Consider the following 23,718-nt stretch of genomic DNA (forward strand, 5'->3'; position numbering starts at 1 on the left):
ACAGGTAATTGTTATTAATCAAAATTCCAGATTTTATGGAACAGAAGACAAATAGAATGAAAAAGTTTTTGTTGATTCTAAAATGAGTTTCTTCATTATTGTTTATATTGCTTTTCCTAACTTATTTTGAAATGATATTCAGTAGCGTTTATATAATCTGTACAATATTAATTATATTTATTATACTTTCAGCAGTTAAAATATTCTATTAAACTATTACATTCCTTTTAATTTTTTCATTAGCCTCCCAATTCCTTCTTGCATGCTTTTTAAAAACTGTAACAAATGTTTCCAGACACATACCTATCTTGCTAATTGATATATTATTTCTTAATTCTGAGAAATTAACCCACCCACTTATAATTACATTTTCCCCAAGGAAAAAAATATTGAAAATTCAAAGTACTACTTAGCTTCATATTTGTTAGTATCTAGAAAATACTATTAACACCCAATTCATAACTTCTATTATGTTTCATGCAGCATAACAGAATAGTTATAAACTGGGACCTCCCACAGAACTACTTTGGTTGAAGTCAAACATTAATTAAAAGCTATAATGTGTTCAAGAAAATCAGAAAGTAACTGTAATTATAATCAACATACAATTGTGTAGAGAATGTTTGAGGCAAATAGCAAATTACAGACCCTAAATATTTGATAGTTAGCAGTCTGCCTGGTAGTACATGGATTTTATCAAGTTAACAATTTAAAGGCTGTCAGATTGAGGGGTGAAAATCCATAGGATGTATACTTTAGTTTGGGGGAAGGTGCCTGGAGAATATTGATTGATATTGTAAGTTAAGAATATGAATTCACTACCTGACTTCTTTGGGCAACCAGAACTGGACCCAAGCAAAGCTGATAAAAAGTATGGAGATTTTCCTCAGGAAGCACAAGAGTAGATAACCACCAAGAACTTGTTTTCAAATAGTTCTAGGAAACAATTGATTTCAACTGAAAGCATAAGATGTATGGAGTCAAGAATCATTTGTACCAGAAACTGGATATCTTTGTCTTACCAAGAGAAAAAAGAATGTGGCAGTTCTGAACTTTGGAGCCATAAACAACATGCAATGCTCTTGGTATGTCTGCATGATTGGAGATTAAAACCAGAAAAGAAAGATTGCCTATTCAGGCTGATTAAGAATTGAAGTTCTAAGATCATTGGCTATTTTGAGGTAAGTGCCTAATAGGCAGTCTCTCCATTAGTTCCCATATATTGTTAAATAGCCTGTTTAATTTTAATCCATTTTAAAAGAGGAAAGTTACATTGGTCATTTCCAAATCAGATGCTGATTTCTTTAAAAAGTTGTTTATTTTTGTTAGTTCCACAATTTCCACTTCAGCTTTAAGATCTCTGAGATGAGTACCATCTGGAATCAGGAATGAGTTTATTCTTAGACTTACAATCTTATTAATTTTATTATAAATGAACTTGTCTTTCATTTATTAATTAAGCTTATAAAACATCATTGGGACAACTCAAACTACTTAAGTTTTCAAACCAGTTTTTTTTCCTTTCTAATCTATTCAGACCCAACATTAAAATATGTAAACTTTCGTTAGATTCAGTCACCAAACGCCACAAGTAAAAAAACGTTTATAGTGAGAACCCAACACAGCTCCTAAATGATGGCTTCCTACACTAGCATTTTTTTCAGGCATTCAAAACAATGAATAAAGCACTGGATAACTTCAACCATCTATCTATATCCCTTTTCATGAAAATTTTAGGAGAGCTTGGCAGTATAGCTGGAGAAATCCAACATGCATGTAAAAATCACTCTACATTTGGATTTCCATCTGGGTATTCTGCAGTGGGAGCAAGAAAGATAAAAGGTGTAAAACCATCCAAGCCCTGCTGGCATATTGGATATTCCTGGCATTGTAGTAGTGTCTGCAAATCTGACGAGTTTCCCTTCTATTCCCTAATCTAAGTCATTTATTGAAGAGGACTGGGCCTAAGGTGGAAAGTTATGGTACCCCACTACTTCCCTCCATTTAGATGTAGTACCATTAAGGAATACTCATTAAGTGCAATTTGTCAAGCCAGTTATAAATCCATCTATTGATGATGCTGTCTAACTCGCATTTTTACCAAGAAATATGTTGTGGTCTACTTTGTCAAATGTCTTACTAAAATCCAAAAGTATTATGCCCACAGCATTTCGCTGGTACATTAATTTAGTGACTTTGTAAAGTAAGAATTGTTTGACCTGATCTGTTTTTGACAAACCTATGTTGATTTCTGGTTATAATTTTACTTGCTTCTAGGTGTTTGCAAATCTGTTGATTGATTAGTTTTTCCAGTCTTTTTCAGGTATTGATGTCAGGCTGAATGACCTGTAGTTTCCTGGATCTATTTTTCTTTTTTTTCCTTTTTGAAGACGGGAACCATATCAGCTCTTTCCAGTCCTCAGGTCCTCTTAGCTCCAGGATTTTTGAAAGATATGGTTCACTGTTTCTGAGATAGCATTTGCAAGCTCCTACAGAACTCTGGGATGTAATCTGTCAAGTCCCGGTGATTTGAATTCATCTAGATCATACAGATGTTCTCTTACCATTTTATGGCTTATTTAAATTTTTATTTCTATTCTGGGTTTTATGGTTATGTTTTTGGTAGGTTCGGCTATAGTTTCTTTTTGTATGAAGGCAAATGCAAAGAGTGAATTAAACAGCTTTCTCTCCACTGCCAATTACTACCTTACCATCATCTCTCACTAGTAGACAGATTGTTTCCTTGACTTTTCTCCTGCTTTTTATATCTTGGAAGAAATGTTTTAAAAATTATTTTTGACATTGTTACAAGTCTTACTTCATTCTGAGTTTTAGCTTTTCTGATTTCATATTTGCACATTAAGGCTATTTGTTGATATACTGCCTTAGTTATGTGCCCTCTTTCCATTTTTTATACTTACCCTTTTTGTCTTTCAGTTAGCAAGTTCTTTGTGTAACCCTGCTGGTTTCTTCTTGGATTACTTGTTTTTTCTTTTTCAGTGATATTGAGCTGGACTGGGCTTTTATAATATATTTTTCAGTTTCCCAAGCTTCTTGGACTGTTTTAACATTTAAAATTTTCATCCATAGAATATTTCTCAAGCTTTCTTAGAGTTTGTTAAAATCAATTCTTTTAAAATTTAAGATGCTGTTTTAATTTTTCATTGCTTGAGTTTGCATTATATTGAATTCCAATATGAAGCGGTCACTCTTACCCAAAGTTCCATTAGCTTCAACTACTTCTATCAGTTCTCTGTTAGTAAGAATTAGGTTCAGTATAGCATTTTCTCTAGTCTCTTCCTCTACTTTTTGGATGACAAAGTTAGCAGCTAGGTTGATCAGGAACCTATTCAATCTCCACTTGATGCAGAGTTTGTCTCCTAGTTAATACCAGGGTAGTTAAAGTCCCCCATTACTACTGTAATGTGTTTTCTACTTACATTTGGTTAGCAAAAAATTCATCTATTTCTTCTGCTCAGTTGGATGGCATGTAGTATATGCCTATAGCAATGTCATTTTTTCTTTTATATTTACCCATATGCATTCTAGGTGGTTTTCATCCTTGGTTTTGTAGATTTTGGTAGACATGTAATGATCTCTTACATATAATGCAACTCCACCTCTTTTTTGGTTAGGTCTATTCCTTTTGAATAGTTTGTATCTTTCCATTAGTACATTCCAGGCATGAGTTTCATCCCATCAAATGTCCATAATGACAATTATATCATATCTGCCTTTGTGTACTAGTTCTTCAAGTTTATTCTGTGTCCTAAACTAATAGTATTTGTGTATAGGCATTTGAATCATTTATTGCTGAACCTGGGTATGCTTCTTATCTCTCCTATTTTATATCTAAGTTGTTCTTCCCATCATTTTCTACCTCATTGTTTGATTGGCTGTCTTCGGGCTTGTGCTTGGAATTGTCCCAAAGATCCTAAAGATTGATCACCCTTCTCCCTCGTTTAACTATAGAAGGCAAGCCAATCCACTAATTAATTGCTCTCACTGTCAGGAAATTTCTCCTTATTCTTTTCTGCCACATAGTATTCCTCATACAAATGTAATAATGTAATATAAATATATAAACTTTTTTTTGAAAAATCCTTTTATTTGGATTGTAAAGTTGTAAAGTACAGGAAAGTTACTAAACATAGCGAAAGGATTATGTTAACAGTCTAGTAACAATGTTTGGCTCCATATGCCAGACTTCTGTTGCATGGAAGACAATGAGTTCCTTCATGAGGGTTGAATGATCCTGGACTGCAAACCACTATAACAAAAGAAAGCAAACAAAACAAACAAAAATAATAATGTCATCAAATGTATTAAAATTTTCTGCAATCAAATGAAGATTCCAAATTCAAAGCCAGTCAATTGCTTCAAGAAGTCTTGTCTACATGGGATTTTATTTCCTAAATTCAGGAATCAGATTCACAAAGATGTTTTAAGAAAAAATAAAATAAGGAAACAGGAGGCAAAAATAAATGTAAAAAGTATAAGATAGCCATCTTAGGCGAACAAAACTTTGAGAAGACTCCATCAGTTATCTGCAACACATTGTATATTAGCTAACATCTCTGCCCCATCCCATCATATTCTAAGATTTATCTTCCATTATAGGAGTCAATGTGAATACAGGTACAGAACATCTGGTATTGGATTTGCTGGGGTATTGTATTGTATGAAAACTCATATGTTTCACAGCTAGTACCAAAATAAAATATAAATCTTGTAATGTTATAGATCTTCTACTATTGATCATTATGGTTGGATTGGTTTGGTTTGTTATGCAGCTGTGATTCCAACATTTCTTATGAACAAAACTATTGAAACATGGTCCTTCAGTGATCTCTCCAGCAATTTATAATGAACTTTAAAGAACTTTAGCAAATATAGTAAGACAGGGTCGAGGTCTGCACTGTTCATTTACTTCCAAGATTAGGATCTGCTTGAGTCCAAATAGTTCTCAATTTACAACCGTTCATTTAGTGATCATTCAAAGTTACAACAGCATTGGAAAAAGTGACTTACAACTTGTCCTCGCATTTATGACCATCATAGCATTCCTAGAGCCACTTGATCAAAATTCAGGCACTTGGCAACCAGAATGCAATTTACTATGATTGTGCCATCCTGGGTCATATGATCAGCACTTGCAACCTTCCCAGCTTGAACTGGGACAACAGCCACATTGCTGCAGCCACTTCACTGCAACCCCCCCCCCAGTTGCCCCCAATGCACTGCCATACCCACCAAGCTCCCAGCACAGCACTACAGGCATCCCTCCAGCATTAGCCCTCCCCCACCCCTCATCCCCTCCCCCCCCCGCTGCCTCATACTGGGCTGCTCCTCCCCACCCTGGTATGTTGGTGAAGGGAATACCAGCCACCCCTCTTGGCCAAGTTCAGCCCCGCATTCCATTTGTAGATTTCTTTAATCATATCCTCAAAGAGTAAGAAGAACAAAAATAAGACAAAAATATATGCTGCATTTTTTCTATAAAACTGTATATTTATCCAGAAAAGGGGATTTTATTTGCCTAGCTGCCTTTTCTCCCTACAACTAGACCCACAGAAACAATTCAATTAAAAAAAATATGTTTATTGTACAAGTGAATAAATTAAACTAGAAAGGAAAGACCTTAAGTATGGAATTGCTTGAAGAGAATGGAGGCAAAATCTACAGCAAAAGCAGTAGCAGCAGCAGCAGCAAAGCCTCATTGTGTTAGCCAGGAATTGAACCCAGGCCTTCCCCATGACGGACAAAAATTCTATCACTGAACCACCAATCAACTGTTGGGAAAAGTTGGAGGACTGCTTTGATTTAATAAAAAAGGCATGGTTGGCCAAGCTAGAAAACTGAACTGCAAAATATTCTCTTCATGCATTTGCTCTATAAGAATGTCTCTACCTACTCTCTGAATGTGCTTTTAATTCTTTGAGCTCTGAAAGATAGTTTTATTTTCAATTCATAAATATTTATTTCTTTATTAAGTCCACCCATCTGCATCGGGGGGGGGGGGTTTCCTTACATATTATGAAAAGACAAAAAAATAATTAAAATATTAACGCTATGCAAATTAAAAATTTAAAACTGCACACACATGAAAACAGAACTAAGGCACAATTCAAGAACCCCATGACTCTGAGGAAGTGCAGAAGATTCCTTGCCCACGCGCTTGGCACATTTAGGGTCCCTTACTGGATGGACTGAGTGGTCTTGTATCACTGCTATTAGGATTCAACGTTGCCTCACCAGGCACTCATGTATCTCTTTCTCACAAACATGTAATCTTCCCCCCTCCTCAGCCCAACTGTTGTCTACCAAACTATGCAGAGGAGCAAGTGGGGTAGCATGGGGAATATGAAGGCTTGTGTGAGCTTCCAGTGAGGTGCAAATCAGTCCCAATGTGAGATCATCAAAAGATAAGCGATTTTTGACATTAGGCTATGTGGAAGACGGTCCAAGGCTCTCCTAGGGGACAGAGGGGGGCAGATCCCAGCACATTTGTTGGAGGGCAGGAGGGGAGGGAGAGAATCAGGTGACACATAAAGGAGCACACAGTCCTGGTCCTCCTCCCCCGGTCTCCCCAGCCTCTGAGTTGTTACACACATGGGGAAGTATCTGGTGCAAACTCAGCCAGGGAGGAATTTTTTCCTTCCTCCCTCCACAAAGCAAAGTGCCTCTTCTCAGCTGGGAGGGGCAGTGCAACACCCAGCCACAGGTACTCTCCCTGCACTGATGTGTGATAAATTATCTTGTATGGCTAATTGTCCCATGCAGGATAGGGACCAGGGAAATTTCCCCCACAGTAAATCACCTGATGTGAGGCAGTGAGAGAAGGGACAAGGGATAGAGAAGAGCTAGCACCGGAGGAATGTTTGGGACATGGAGTCAATGACAGTGCCAAAAGCTCTTTAATTAAAAGAAATTAAAAATGTAAAATGTAAAGTGGAATAAGAAATGTTTAAAACAAAATACTAAACCAAGATAAGGATGGAAATAACAATTTTGGATCATTTTTAATCATAATATACTGATCCGTACTCCTGTTTACTTCAACTGTCTTTTCTACTTAAAAAAAGGTTTGTTCAGATACAGACTTTTCAGTTTATTTATGGTTTATTAAATTAAAAATCAGACTCTCTATCAACTGGTTCCCTGCCTACGTTCTCTCATATACCTGAACTGAAATTATAAAAATGGAAATTATTAGCTAACAATTTCCATTTATCCCCATACCAGAAAACTATGGGTTAATCTTCAAAGAAAAGAAAATGTAAGCAGAGTATTCATACTCAAATTCATGACTCTTGGTTTCTTACATCAACATTGTTGAATGTGAACTGGTCCTAACCAGTTATTGCAAATATTTGTAGGGTTCTCCATAAAAATTTAGAACTGCAACCAACAAATTAATTGCATCATATTATTTTAGTTTCCCAGGCAAAAACAAGGTATAAAAATGTTTGAGCAGGTAAACTGGTACTTTTGAGATCTATGCTAAAAAGTAAAAATTATTTTTATATAATTACAACTCAATAGCCTTACAGTAACTAATATACATTGACACTATTTCAGCCTGACAAGAATAAGTATCAGAATAAGCATCACAAAATATTCTACTTCTATTTACAGGCAAAAACATAGCTAAACTAATTTAGGAAGGCTTAAATCTGAGATTTAAGGTAGTTTCAATAAGGTTTAGCCATGGAGCAACTGCTCAATTGCACTCTTACCTAATACATATGGTCACAATTTGTACATTTTATTAGCAATAGCAATAGCACTTAGACTTATATATCGCTTCACAGTGCTTTACAGCCCTGCGTAAGCAATTTAGAGTCAGCATATTGCCCCCAACAATCTGGGTCCTCATTTTACCAATCTTGGAAGGATGGAAGGCTGAATCAACCTTGAGCCAGTGAGACCCTAACTGTCAAACTGCTGGCAGCCAGTGGTCAGCAGACATAGCCTGCCCTGCAATACTGCATTCTAACCACTGCACCATTGCAGCTCTTATTGTGCACATTCCCACTGTCCATGGTTATTTACTAGTGGACTTCTAGTACTTTTCTATGAATGCACACAGAGGCATCTGAGTTTTCAGCTCAGATTTGAAATGTTACAGAGCTTGAGAGTTTTTTTGTATAAGCCCACAATATGTCATATAAAAAGGAATGTCTCCTCTCAATACTCAATCCAATAACCATCACAGTGGACAGAATCCAAGATTCTAACTTTCAATCCAAATCAGGTGAGAGATTGGTTTTCAGAATTCAGATGAAGACCCAGTTCTTTCTCATTTTAATTTCTAAGACTTCTAAGATTCACACAGATGAATCTATAATCTCACCATGAAGTAGGTAGTTTAGGAGAGTATTGAAGACAATATTACATAAAGACTGCTGACAAACTGAAGAAATAATACACACTAGTCAAAAATAAGGCTGACAAAGGCACTATTTGAATATCTCACAAGGACAGGGCAAGAATGTTTCACCAGCTCATAGGACTAATGAATAATAACTGTTGTCCATTTCTAAAATTATTTCATAATACAGGAAATCAGCACTTAATTCTGCCATAAAAGCAACATCTTCAAATTGAAGACCAAACAAAGTATTATATTCAAATGAGACAAATAGAATTAAAAACAAATACTTATTATTGATCTCAAAAGTTTCATGTAAGTTGGAGGCCATTTTTCTTGGGATGGTAAAAACCTAAAACAAAACTTCAAACATACTTGAGAAAAGACTTTCATCTCATACATAAGAAAATGAAAAGAGATGGAGTCAACTCTCATAGGAGGGAGAAAATATAGGAGAGGCAGAACCTGGGGGCAGAGTTAAAAACGGGATGAATCTAAAATCCCTACATAGCCACAAGTGAACTAAGTCCAACCTCCCTTGAATTCCAAAGATCCTTATCTTACCCCAACTAGATTCTAACCATTAGATAAGTGTTCTGACCCCACTTCTCCGTCCAGGAACGAAAGCCAAAAACAAACGTAAATAAGAATACTTTTACTCAGTCCAGACTCTCATTGGCTGCAAGCCCAAAATAAACAAAGAGATAAGCACTCTGGCAGCAAGTCCTACAAACCAAGGCAGCAAATGCAAAAACAAACTCTGGCAGCAATCCAACTTGCCAAGTTGATTTCTCTAAATCGTGAACGTTGACTTCTGCAAAAAGGCGTGGCACAAACAGTCTCTTTTATAATCAGGAGAGGATCTTAATGAGTATCAGCTGAGCGTAATCACCTCCCGTGATTACGCAGTTGTTCCTGACGCCGAGTAGCCCTTCGACGGCGTGCATCCCAGAACAACTCACAGGTATTGTCTGGATCACTCATTCTTCTCTCCTCCCCACTGATCCAGGGCTCAGGTGCCACCTGGTGGCCAACCAGTCTCTCCACGCCCTGCTCGGAGTCAGAACTCTGTCCAGGGTCCTCCACCTCCTCCAGAGCTGACTCATGACCTCTCACCGTCGGAGTCTGGTGGCAGCTCCAACAGCTCCTGCCGGGCCACAACAGATAAGGATAAATTCAAGAGTGGTAGAACTCAGTTTGCTTGTGGCTATGGTGGCTGATTCTTCTTTTAACTCCACCCCAGGTTGGTTGTGCTACTCCTTCTCCTACAGAAAATGAATTCTAAACAATAGCCAGAGGTTATTATCAAAAGGACTCAACTTTCTTTTGTAATAGATATGACATGAAAGAAACTTCCCCTGATTCTATAAAAATAAAACAGACTTCTTTCTAAATAACTGGAATGGATTAATAATTGACAAAAAAAAGCAATGGGATTAACTGCGTTGGTAGTCCATCCAGAGTGCAAAAAATTGTTCTTGCTCCAGAACAAAATATTATCTACTGTATATCCCTGAAACAGTATGTTTTCAATTCTAAACTAAGAGTATATTGTGAAATCTACGACATCCTTTCAAATAGCAATTGTTTAATCTAATGCAACCCGAATTTATGGAATTGATCAACAATAAGCTGACCGTAGAAGTATCAAGGCTTTGGGAAGAAAAACAGTTTAAAATTATCAAATGAAAGATTTCGGCTAAAGTAAAAGAGCCCTTTATTCATCTTAAGTGCATTTGAATTATGCTGAATTATCAGCCACTAAATCTTCCCCATTCTTCTCCAAGTTAATATTTTGTCCTTTTTTCAAAATTTAAGTTTAGTTTGGTCCATGGCCAAACTGTTTTATTTTTCGCCGGTTACACTTTTTTCTTCTGTATATGTTGCACCAAAGATTACTATTTAATATTTTAATTTATTGTGGATAAATTAATTTGATTCAGGTAAGATGTTTATGTGAGTGGCTGTTATTTCTTCTCTAATACCTCTAGTTAATAGACACTTTTCATAATGCTTTGTTGTATTTGTTTTTGAACAAGGAAATTTATAAATTAAAGGAGGAACTATTTTTTTTAAAAGCATTTTTTTAAAAAAAAAAGTTGTGCTTTTAAAAGCATAGTAGAAAGAGTGGGTTGTAAAATCTGTGGTTTGGAGTCAAGTGTCTAATCTCAAAGCACTGGAACTTGTCATGGATTAGGAGCAGAACATACAGAGTGACAAACAATATTAATCCGCTGCTTTGTAATATTGTGATTTGGACATGAAAAGCTTCAGTATTCTATTGCTTTTATCGATAAAGAAGAAAAAGCGTAAGGTTTTCACCACAAGATTCAACTCATAACTAAGAGGACCTTATATTTTCTGATTCACAGATGTAACATTAGACACATACAGTTTTCATCCAATAGTATTAAGCTTTCTCCCTTTTAATTCAGTAGCATTTGGTACAAGGAAGACATCCCCAAATATAGAGTGATTGCAGAATGTCTACCTATTGAAATCAGAACTGCATTACAGACTCAAGAAAGCACAAGTAGTCTTTTAAACTTTGCTTTCACAAAAGGCACCCTAAGAACTCTTAACTCCAATTCTTTAGAGTAATTGTCATCTATTCTAGAAAAGATAGGCACAAGCCAATATATTAATCATAATGGTAAATCACAATAGTTTGATTTAAATTTGATTTATACTAAGACTAAATCCATTTATCTCAGGCACAACGAACAATGCCAACAAGTTAGTCTATCATAGTAACCAACTCATTTGCAGCTGCATTCCATTTTCAAGATATTCACCATGAACTATGCAACAAAAACCATAAGAAATAATAACCAAATTTATCACAAGCAATAAATATACTAACTGTTGTAATAAAAAGTTAAGCAGATAATTCCTCTAAAATATATTTTTAGTCTGTATTTATAATCCTGGAAATTGTTATGCTTCCAACCTACCACAACAATTAGGGCAATCTGGATGTAGCAGAGAATTGATTCCATAACCTGGAAAACAGCGATTAATCCACACCATTTGTAAAGTGCCTTCAATGTAGTATATTTCAGGTAGTGGTGCTGTTCTTTTTCCAAGAACTTCAACTTGTTGGCTAAAGAATTTCTCTATTAGGTCTTTTGCCTGAAGTAAAAAGAAATTATTCTCTTGATAAAGATAAAAATTAGCAATTTTCTTATTTATTTCTTTTCTTACCAGTACTTATATAAAAATACAAACTGTATCAATAACATTAACTGTTTATTCTTGGCTAATGTACTTATTGCAATATACAATGAATAAATATTCTTATACGACTAGCGAATGACTATGACATGCTGGTTCAGTGTTTTAAAAAATAAATTTTAAGAAAAACGATTGAAGGAGTTATGTTTGTTCACCCTTAAGTAAAGATGACTGTTGTGTGTGTTTGGAAGGGAGAGATATAAAAGCACTCTTTAAACACTTGAAAGGATATCAAAGAAACTTGTCCTTTCTCATTCCAGAATGCAGTATATATATAATACTGAATATAAATTGCAGGGTATTAAATAAAGAATATAAGAAAAACTTTCTATCTAAAGCATTTTTATAAAATAAATGCCCGAACATGTGGTAGACACATTGGATGTGTTTAAGAAGAAGCTAAACAGCCATGTTTTCTGATGTTTTAATTTAGGTTCCTACAATGAGTAGCAGTTTGGACTGAATGACCTAAGTGGCCCATTCAAACTTCTTGATTCTGTTACAGGAGTCTTCATGTCAAGATAATAAATGTTTATGATGGTTCAGACAGATTCTTAACCTTAGCTCCAATTATGAAAACTGATGAACTGAAATTCTTAGTTTGGCCTATTATTCAAATAGCTAAAGTTAAAGATTCCCCTCGCACATATGTGCTAGTCATTCCCAACTCTAGGGCACAGGGCTCATCTCTGTTTCAAAGCCGAAGAGCTAGCGCTGTCCAAAGATGTCTCTGTGGTCATGTTGCCGGTATGACTAAATGCCAAAGGCGCACAGAACGCTGTTATCTTCCCACCAAAGGTGGTCCCTATTTTTCTACTTGAATTTTTACATGCTTTCGAATTGCTAGGTTGGCAGAAGCTGAGAAAAGTAACAGGAGCTCACTCCGTTATGCGGCGCTAGGGATTCAAACCACTGAATTGCTGACCTTTCTGATCAACAAGCTCAGCATCTTAGCCACTGCACTCAAATAGCTACAGACAATCAAAAGTGAGGATAATTAAATACACCTTTCCAATCACTTGATGCCATCAAATTTCTCCCAATTTCTCCTTCAATTTCGGTTCTTTCAGAGAGTGGATACATGGTTTCTGGCATGCCTCAGCCTGGTGCCAGTTCATTGATTGGAGGTTGGAAACCCCTGGTCTAGGGGGAGACATGCAAGATTATTTATCTATATACAATTATATGACTGGAAAGGACTTTGGAGATCTTCTAATCCAACACTAGGCTGCGAAACTCTTATCTGTAGGCAGAATTCTTTATATCATCTTTGATTAATGAATATCCATTTTTTCTTGAAAGTATCTCTTTAAGAACCTTCCACCCATTGTTCTTTGTCTTGCCCTCAGATGCTCTGAAGAATAAATTGATCAACTTTTCTTTGTGAAGCCCCTCAAATATTGGAAGATACCTATGTCACCCCAATTGTCTGGTCTGCAAGCTTCAGCACCTTAGACCATGCTTCTGCCAGAATCCTGACATCAAAGGACAGGAGGTGGGACTGTGGAATGTGGGTTACAGCCAGGGTGAGAATAGATGGAAGGAGGCAGAGGTGAGAGGTGAGAATGACATGGATGAGAATGATCAGTTTGCTCCAGAATTCAAGGACAGCCTAAAAATGAGTGAATAGACTGCCCATCATAAAATGGTTCCCACAACATCCAAACACCTTGCTATTGGACACTGGTGACTAGCTCAAGGGAGGTAGACCAGGGTGGAAGGAAAAATCTCATGATTTGTGCCGGAATTCTTCAGATCACACATTACTTGTCTTGCAATCATTCTACTGTAGTAAAAGTACCTATAATTTAGATCAAATGGAGTTTCGGGTCAGTCTTTCCTAGCGTTAGATTTGGGGCAGGTCTGACATTAGGTGAGGTCTGCAAAATTGGACCCCCTCTATCGTGGAACCATACACGCAATGTCAGCTCACAACAGTGAACAGGAGGAAGGAGAAACCTCGGCTGAAGCAGCAGCCAGACCCCAAAATAGAAGAAATCCTCCTGAGTAGCTTGTGGAATTCAAAGCATGTGACAAATAGCCAAAGCTCATGTTGTCCCTAGGCATCGAGATAAAAGAAGACTGGGAGTAGAAGCCTTCTGGGGTCAACTTCCAAATGGCCAGTCATGGAAGCTGCAGCAGAGAACCCAAGAAAGAGATCATGGCACCTGAGGAGCTCAATCACAAAAGTGTGCTATTCGAATAGGCACTCAATTTCCTTAGAGAGGCCTTCTGCAACCTCAAGGCGCAGAAGGCCCTGGCCCAGATGGGTGCTTTGGGGCTCTAGCCAGTGACGGCCCACATGGACAACAAAGCAGCTGTGCTCCCCTCTGTGACTGCACCTCCTCTGGTGGTTGCAGCCCAAGCTCCAACACCTCAGTCACAGCTGCTCTGCCCCCAGCAGCTTAGCAGCCTCAAGCCTAATGGACTGCCACACCAAGGACAATGGGGCAGAAATCCCCTGCCCTGTGGGTAAAGTGTGGCGGTGATCCAAAGCAGCTGGCCTTCTTCCTGACCCAAGTATGGACATACATGCAGGAGTATGGGGTAGACCTGCCCACCGACAAAAACCTAGCAAGGGAGTTCATCGAGCCAGCCAAGCCACGGGTCGCGGCACCAGTCCTCTTCAAAGAAAAAAAAGATGGCACTATGAGATTGTATGTGGACTTTAGAGGGATAAATGCCATATGCATACGCAAGCTATACCTTTCCCCCTCATGAAAGACATGCTATCTCATCTGGCCAAGGAAAAAGCCTTCATCAAACTAGACCTCAGAGAAGCATACTACTGAATACGTATCAGAGAGGGTGATGAGTGGAAAACAGTGTTCAACCACCTCCTAGGGAGCTTTCAATTCAAAGTGATACCTTTCAGACTGCAGGGACCCCAGCAGTATTCATGCAATTAATAAATGAGATGCTGCACGAGCACTTCTACAAGGGGGTCCTCGCCTACCTGGATGACATCATCATCTACACTGAGACCAGGGACGATGACAGACTCCTGGTCTGCCAAATACCGGAAATACATCTGGCAGCCAACCTGTACGTCAAGATATCAAAATGCAAATTCCACCATGCACTGTTAGTCTATCTGGGTTACCGAGTGTCAAATGATGGAATAGAAATAGAACCGGCCAAAGTACAAACCGTCCTAGGCTGGCAACCCCCTCGCACCCTCAGACAGCTACAAAGCTTCCTAGGGTTTGCAAACTTCTACAGGCAATTCATCCCCTTTGTGAAGATTGCCAAACCCCTGACAGACCTCCTGAAGACAAGGAGCGCAGGAATGACTGGAACAACCCCTACAGTGGCACCTAACCTGCCAAGAGGCGTTTGAAACACTAAAAGAAATGTTTGCAAAGGAGCCAGTGCTGAAGCATCCTGACCCCGAGCAATCTTTTGTGGTCCAGGTAGATGCCAGTGACATGGCAGTGGGATTGATGCTACTCCAAAGAAACAATCATGGAAACTTACAAACTTGCACCTATACCTCCCGCAAGTTCACAGACACAGAGAGACGATGGGCTGCATGAGAAAGGGAGGCTTTTGCGGTGAGATGGGCACTGCTAACATGGAGACCCCTGTTGGAAGGGGACCAGAAACTATACAAAGTCTGGACTGATCACAAAAATCTGGAGGCATTTAGGACCCCACGGAAACTATCACCCAAAGAAGTCCAATGGGCTCAATACTTCAATCATTTTGATTTTGTTTTAAAGCATACCAGGGGGGAGGAACTTTCTAGCTGATACCCTCTCCCGCATGCCCCAGTACAAATGTGAAGGGGAGCAGGTAGTGGATGCCATTATTCCCTCTACTCAAATAGCTGCCTAAGTGACCACTAGGTGGCAACACCATGACCACCAAGACCAACCTGCAAGCGATCTAATCATAAGACTCAAAACCGAACTGCTAGCAGCCCTCTGGTTCCGAAACAACCAACACATCTTGACAAAAAAAGATGACCTCGCATGGAAGGGGACAAAACTCTACATCCCGGAATCCCTGTGTATCCTAATTCTCCAGAGGAGCCACGACACCAAACCGGCAGGCCACTTTGGGTTCCTAAAGACTTTACACTTAGCCGGAGTCAATTCTGGTGGCCTGTCATAAAGAAAGATGTGGATAGGTATGTGAAAAGTTGCACCATCTGCACACAATGAAGAGACGACCGGGAAAACCTCCCGGACTGCTGCAAACAGTAGCAGAGCCAACGAGGCTGTGGGAGGAGATCACAATGGACTTTATAGTAGAGTTGCTGAAAAGTGGGGGAAACATGGTGATTTGGACTGTAATAGACCTGTTCTCCAAACAGGCACACTTCATACCCTGCAACGGACTACCCTCGGCTCACAAGCTGGCTAAATTGTTTGTGAAGCATATCTATCGACTGCATGTAGTACTTCAAAGAATTATTTCAGACAGAGTGGTGCAGTTCATGGCTATGTTCTGGAGACAGTTCCTGCAGTTCATTGGGTCATCCCAAGGCTTTAGCTTGGCTTTTCACCTGAGCACCAATGGGGGGGGGGGGGGCAGAGAAACTGAATGCTATGGTAGAGCAGTACCTGAGGTGCTATGTGAACTATCACCAGTCCAATTGGGCAGACCTTCCGTCTTTTGCTGAGGTTGCATACAATAATGCTGTTCACGGTAGCACAAAATCAACACCCTTCAAAGTAGTGAGCGGCATGGATTTGTCCCAATGCCTGAGTATCCAAGGGATCCCCCCTCCTCAGTCAGCTTGGCGGACTGGATGTCGATGCTAAAAGAACCTGGGAGAATGTCAAAAAAGCACTGGCTAAAGCAGCACAAACCTATAAGAAACAGGCAGATAAACACCAAGCTCTGCAATGACCATTCTTGGTGGGAGAGAAGGTTTACGTCTCCACAAAATATTTAAGGTTGCAACTCCCTAGCAATAAACTGGGACCAAAGTTTGTGGGACCATTCTCCATAGTAAAGATCATCAACCCAGTCACAGTGCAATTGAAACTGCCCCGACTGCTAGGGAAGATACACCCACTATTCCATAGTAGCCTCTTAAAACCCATGGTCAGATCCACTCTGAGACCACTACCCTGCGACACCCCCCCAGGCCCTGTGGTCATAGGAGGCCAAACTCATTATGAAGTTCAACAAGTCCTTGATTCGAGGTAGCACGGAGACAACTCCAATACTTAATAAAGGAGATGGGCTACCCCTTATCAGAGGCATCTTGGGTAAAAAGTAGAAATATCCAGGCTGTTCCCTTATAGCAAAATTCCATGCAGAAAATCCAAGCAAGCCTGGGGGAGGGATGTATACCTAAATTATATATCTGTACTCATATTGTTTTTGTTTCACACTGGTCGCTTCTGGGAAGTGAGGAGAGCCGGATGTCAACTTGTAAAGCATTTTCATGACTATTATCAAGTTGACATAAAAAAGAGAGAAAAGGGAGGAGAATGCAATGCATACCTTTGGCTAGAGTCAGGTCTCATATTTCTACAGCTAGCGTGTGAAATGTGCACGTTCATAGCCTGCACGGAAAGGCTTGGATTAACATGGCTTCAAAAGTGGAAAGCCTATGTGAACTGGAGGAGGTGGCTCTTAAAGATCTGACAGTGGGAACACTAGGGAAATCCCAGGGGAAGAATGCCCAAACACGGAAGGAGAGAAGCTACAGTGAAACTCAGAGGGGAAGTGGAGGCAGAAGTGAAGGAGAGACCCAAAGTCGAGCCCCAAATCCCAAAGGAGTATCGACACCTATGGGCTGTATTTAGTGAAAAGGGCTCAGGCAAACTACCATCACTACAACCCCATAGACTGTTCTATAGAAAAACTGCCAGATGCTCTATTACCTAAGCCTAAACTATATTCAAAGACTCCAAGGGAGCTTGATGAGTTCCAGGCTTTTATTGACAAAAACTTAAAACAAGGCTTTATACAGACAGTTAGACCATGAGTGGTGGCACTAGTACTTTTCCAAGAAGGATGGGTCCCTTCATCTCTGTGTGGACTGTTGAGGGTTAAATGAAGTATGCGTGGAAGACTTTTACCCTTGCCACTTATGTGGGACATGTTAGCTCATCTGGCCAAAGGGAAATTCTTTTTTACTAAACTGGACCTCCAGGATACTTACTAGTGTGTCGGAATCAAAGAAAGGGATGAATGAAAAATAGCTTTTAACTGCCCAGTTGGATGTTTTCAATTCCAAATACTTCCATTTGACCTGCAAAGCGCACCCACTGTATTTATGCAGTTAATTAACAAAGTGCTGCATGAACATTTGTTCAAAGGAGTCCTACTGTACTTAGATAACATTCTGATCTACACGGAAACCATGGTTAAGCAAGTGAAGCTGGTGCAAGCCATGTTAAAAAAGCTGCAAGCTTCCAAACTGTATGCTAATCTATCAAAAAGTGAATTCCATCACAGCAAAATTGACTATCTAGGGTACTGCATCTCCCACAAGAGGATCAAATGGACCCTGAAAAAGTCCAAGCAGTTTTGGGGCCTGTCATTGCATCAGAAACAAATGTCAGAGTTTCCTGAGGTTTGCCAATTTTATCGCCAATTTATTCCCACATTCATACAAACAGCCCTCTCTATGACAAAGATAGGGGAGAGAAATCCAACCAATCTCTTAAATGGTCAATGGAATGTTGAGCCACTTTTGTAAACCTCAAACACTTGTTTGCAGCTGAGCCTGTGCTAAAGCATTCCAATCACAACTCCCCATTAGTCATTTAGGCAGACACCAGTGACATGGCAATGGGGGCTGTGCTGCTACAGAAAAATGATCAAGGAATCCTCCAGCCTTGTGTCTATACTCCAAAAAACTTACTGAAAGAGAGTGCAGGTGGTCAGTATGGGAGAAAGACAGTCTGGTGGGTGCTGCTCTATTGGAGGCATTTCTTAGAAGGCAGCAAATTCCCATTTGAGGTATGAACTGATCATAAGAATCTAGAGGCATTAAAGACCCCCAGGAGACTATCACTTAAACAGGTCTGGTGAGCCCAATACTTTAATCAATTAAAGTTTACCTTATGATACCTCCCCAGAGGGAAAAACCTCCTGGCAAATGCTGCCCCAGTACAATAGTGAAAAGAAAGAAAGAGTCAGAGCAATGATTCCCTAAAAACAACTAGCAGGAATTCTCTTCTGGCAAAAAACTTGCTCACTTCCTTAAAAGAGGCTCTAAGCTCAAACCTGTGGTTTAGAGACCATGAAGCGGAATACACAATGCTTGGTGGAATTACATGGATTGTGTGAAAACTATACAGCCCTCCAAAGCCAACAAATAACAGTGTTTCAAAAGTGCCATGATGCTAAAACAGTGAGTCATTTTGGGTTCGTAAAAATTTTAAACCTAGTAAAGTGTCAATTCTGATGGCCATCTTGGAAAAAAAAGTTGAATGTTATATAGCGAGCTGCCCCACGTGTGCCTCAGCAAAATGGTGCCAGGAGAAAAAACAAGGACTCATCCAACCAGTAGTTAAACCCCAAGCCTCATGGAAAGAAATATCCATGGACATTACAGTCAAACACCCTGACAGTCAAACAACCTTTTCTCTAAACAAATGCACTTTATGCCCAGTCACAAAATCCATTCAGGTGCGTGTTTGTTAAACTGTTTATTCAGCACATCTATTGCTTACATGGTGTTGCTGAATACATTATCTCACACCGGGGAATTTAATTTACCTCTTGGTTCTGGCAAGAGTTCCTTAAACTCTTGGAAACCTCCCAGGGACTTAGCTCCTGTCATTATCCAGAAACTAATGGATCCTGTGAATGCACAAGTTCTATATTAGACGAATACCTCAGGTGCTGTATCAATTAGCAACAAGACAATTGGGTCATCTGCTTCCCTTTGCAGAAGTAGCCTATAACAATTCCTTTGACAGCAGCACTAGCTTTGAGCCATTTCAAAGTGGCTTCAGGCCACGATCTTGTAGCCATGCCCAAATTACCTCAACCTCCACCTAACATAACTTCCCTGGCAGAATGGGTAACCCAACTTCAAAACTCCTGGCCTATGGTTCATAAACATTAGCTGACGCACAGTAGGCACAAACAAACAGTCAAGTGGACAAAAAATGCTCTCCACCAAAAGAATTTAAAATAGGAAATCTAGTCTACCTATCCACCAAGTATCTATCAACACAGCCATCTAAAAAGCTGGATCCTGAATACATGATAAATGTATTTACTATCCAACTAGAATTGCCAAAATCGCTAAGGTGAATTCACCTGGTGTTTCATTGCAACCTGCTTAAGCCTGCAAGCACTTCTCCATTGTGTTCTACTGAACCACCACCTCCATCTCCTATTCTTATTGAAAGTGAACAATATTTTTGAGGTTAAAGACATTCTGGACTCTTGCACACATAAGAGTGAAACTGAATGTGTAGGTGCCCACCATGTCAATGCTAAAAAAATTCCACTCCAAATACCTGGACAAACCCGGCTGATGCCTATATTCCTTTCTCCCCCCCCCCCCCCCTTTGTCTCTTTTTCTTTTCCAGGACTAACATCCCTGTTCAGGGGGAAAGAATGTCAGGTCTGCCATCTTCAGCAACTTGGACCATGCTTCTGCCTGAATTCTGATATCAAAGGACAGGGGGAAAAGGGGATTTGGAATGTGGGTTACAGCCGGGGTGAAAACAGAAGGAAGGAGGCAGGAGGGAGGGGGAAATTGACAGTGATGAGTATAACCACTTGTGCTTGTGCCAGTTTACTCCAGACTTCAAGGACAACTGGCCTGAAAATGAGCAGATTGACTGCCCACCATCAAACAGTTCCCAAAACACCCAAATGACTTGCTATTGGACACTGGTGACTGACTCAAGGAGGCAGACTAGGAGGGAAGGAAAAATCTGGTGCTTTGTGCAGAATTCTTCAAATCCCACATTACGTGCCCTGCAATCATTCTATCATAGTAAAAATACCTATTACTTCAACCAAATGGAGTCTGGGGTCGTTCTTTCTTAGAGTTAGATTTGGGCAGGTCTGATACCAATCCTCCTCTTCATTAGACTAGACCAGTGATGATTAACCTTTTGGTGCCGAGTGTCCAAAGTGTGTGTGCGCAAATGCACATGCTCGTGCCTCAATCCCTAAAATGCAATGCAAATGCCCCCTGCGCATGCACCCCACCTATGTCCACATGTTCCCTGTGCATTCCTCCCCCAAGCATGCACCCCACCCTCGTGGACCCCATTTTGGCTTCCAGGTTGGTGCAGGTTTTTGAGGCCCAGAACGGGATGAGGAAGGGCCTGACAATTTCCAGTTTCTCCCCGACAGCTCGTCCTAGCTTCCTCCTGCATCCCTGCCTCCCATGCCTTCCATAATCTTTGCAATTTCTCCCCCCAGCACATCCTAACTTCCTCCTGCATTCCTGCCACCTGTGCCTTCCTCGATCATTGCAGTTTCTCCCCCCAGTGCGCCCTAGTTTTCTCCTCCATTCCCGTCATGGAGAGGCACCTCCGGAGGGTAGAACCATCAGAGATCAGGAAAGGCATGGGCAGTAGTAATGCAGGAGAAAACGAAGGCGTGTGGGGAGGGAGAAAGGTAGGGCATGCTGGAGGTGGGGGAACTGCAGAGATCAGGGAAGGCCCCGCCCCCATGTATGTGCGGCAGAGACCCGAAGACCAGCTGGTCAGCATGCATGGTGGAGCTGGGCTGGGGCAAAAGCTGGCGTGCCCACGGCGGGCTCTGCGTGCCACCTGAGACATGTGTGCCATAGATTCACCATCATAGGACTAGACATACTTATTTTCCTTAGTTATTTATCATACAGTTAAGAGGTACCTCCAGAAAAGATTGATGCTTTTCTCTGTATTCTTTTTAGGGTATAATCATCTTTTTTTTATTGTGACAACCAGAACTGGAAATAGTATACCAAGTGTGGCCTCATTAATGCAACACAGAGCAGTATTATCACTTTTTGTGATCTTGGTACTATCCCTTTATTGGCATAGCCTAAGACTGCATTGGCTTTTTTGGCAGCTGTAGCACTGCCTATTCTATACCTGAGCATTTGTTTTTTCAGGACCTTACTCTTCTCAAAACTGAACTGCATCTTAGGGCCTATTGCTAAAATCTGTCAAGGTCCTTCTGAATCTTCAGTCTATCTTCTAAAGTATTAGCAATTCCCCTCAGATTATTGTCATCTGCAAATTTAATGACTCCTCCTTCTATCCCCTCATCTACATCATTTATGAAGATATTAAAGAACACTGGATCCAAGACAGAAACTTAAGAAACCCTACTGCTTCCCACCACATAAATGTAATTCCATTGAAGACCAGATGTGTAATTGTAGTTGGTGATCCTTGTGAAACTATCTGATGATGATACTATCTCATATTGTTCCATTTTACCAAGAAATAAGTTATCAAATGCTTTACACTTATAATATACTTAGACCATGGGTGGGTTCCAGTCAGCTTTACTGCCGTTTTACTCGTGCATGCATTGTATGCCCACTGCGCACACATGCGCAATTAAATTAAAATTGTTCTGCGCATGCGCAGAACTTAAAAACATGATGGTGCCAACAGTGCCACCCGGTTCGGGGGTGTGACAGGCCTGGGTCGCTGTCAATCCGAGTGACCGATGCCACCATACCACTACTGGTTTAGCCAAACCTCTGACTTAGACCCCGTAATTCATAAGTATACCATATGTACAGCATTTAGTATACCATATTCACAGCATTTTCCAGATCCACTTCTTTAGTCCTTTATTAAAGAAGGCAAACAATGTATTCTGGGCAGCAGATTAAAAATGCAGTAGTAATTGGGAAACTGAATGAACATATATTTTTGGGCTTACAGTTAAGCCCAAAATGAAGAATATTTACATTTCTTCTGTTTTCCCCTTTCCCCTTCTTACAAGGATAAGTATTCTATGTTAACAATGGAAAGATGTTAATATACTAATTTTATATTCTTTTATTAACGGATGCCCACAATTTTCACAGAACAAACCAATGTATGCATAACTATCACCAAGTTGGACCAAAATTTTACAACTTTGATCACTGTTTTTGAAATGAGGCTAAATTTTTTAGTATTGTTGTTAATTGATTTAATTTGACAAAAACTTTGAACTTGCTGCATGAACCTCTCTTATTTCATCCCATATTCTTTGATAATAAACTACTCAAGATTTATTTTACAACTTACACAAAAAGAATATTAAAGCTATTCATTTACTTTTTGAAAGATAAACAAGAAACAAGTGCATTCTTATGAATTTCATTTCTTTTCTGAAAGATTTATATTACCTTTCGTAATCTTCTTGATACATCACATACATCGCTCGAACACATACTTTTGCCTTTTACTGCTTCTAGAGAAGAAACTGTAAAAATGTTCAGCTATACGAGGGAAACTATACAATATAAAAAGTCTTGTTTTCTAAAAGAACTAGTGAGTGAACTTTAACTCCTGGACTAGATATCCATATTGTTTTCTTAGCAATATTTGGTAAGTAGTATGTCAATGCAATTTTTCAAAGGTATTTTTCAACATCTCACATTACTCTGCAGTATTAGATTTTCTGTAAGTCCCCCATCTAAATACTAATTTGATCCATGCCACTTAAAATTTTAGAGATCTGTCAAGGTCACAGGTGTTCTCAGCCACTATAGCATCTATTTAACAGTGAATTTTTAAATAATCGATTAATGAATTTAATCCTCTTACACATATCACCAAATTTTACTTTTATACTCTGTATATGTAAATGATGCAATGAACAATATTTTAGAGTATGTGATGTAGTTATACCTCTGACATAGAATTCATAAATTAGAAGTTAACGTTTTTAAGTTGAATATCAAGATCTCTTTTTAAAGAAGAGAGTTTTGTTGTCCAAAATGTAGCACACGGTATTGGTCTAAACAGTCCAATGATGTGACTTGATATGATACAAAAGAGTAAATTTTAGACTGAAAGAAGAGAATGTGTAGTTATATAAAGACCACAAAATATATTTACTGCTTATGTGAATAATCATATTTGTCATCATTGTCACAGTTTTATTACCCCACAAAATCGGATTTCCTGGATGGATCAAGTATATTTTTTTCAAGGACTTATGTGTTGTTATTAGAC

At 39.4% G+C, this 23,718-nt stretch overlaps 1 protein-coding gene across 1 annotated transcript in view; it reads right to left on the reverse strand.

Moving 5' to 3' along the window:
• Window positions 1-4,096: 4,096 nt before the first annotated feature.
• ZPBP (zona pellucida binding protein) overlaps window positions 4,097-23,718 on the reverse strand; it is a 40,690-nt gene continuing 21,068 nt past the window's right edge. Inside the window, exons 6-8 of the mRNA XM_032237841.1 lie at window positions 22,887-22,963; window positions 11,329-11,506; window positions 4,097-4,270 (exon numbers count right to left, since the gene is read on the reverse strand). Of these exons, the coding sequence (XP_032093732.1) occupies window positions 4,176-4,270; window positions 11,329-11,506; window positions 22,887-22,963 (350 nt within the window). The 3' untranslated portion in view covers window positions 4,097-4,175. The remainder of the gene's footprint in view (window positions 4,271-11,328; window positions 11,507-22,886; window positions 22,964-23,718) is intronic.

The sequence above is a fragment of the Thamnophis elegans genome, chromosome Z (genome assembly GCF_009769535.1).
Source record: "Thamnophis elegans isolate rThaEle1 chromosome Z, rThaEle1.pri, whole genome shotgun sequence".
Lineage (NCBI taxonomy): Eukaryota > Metazoa > Chordata > Lepidosauria > Squamata > Colubridae > Thamnophis > Thamnophis elegans.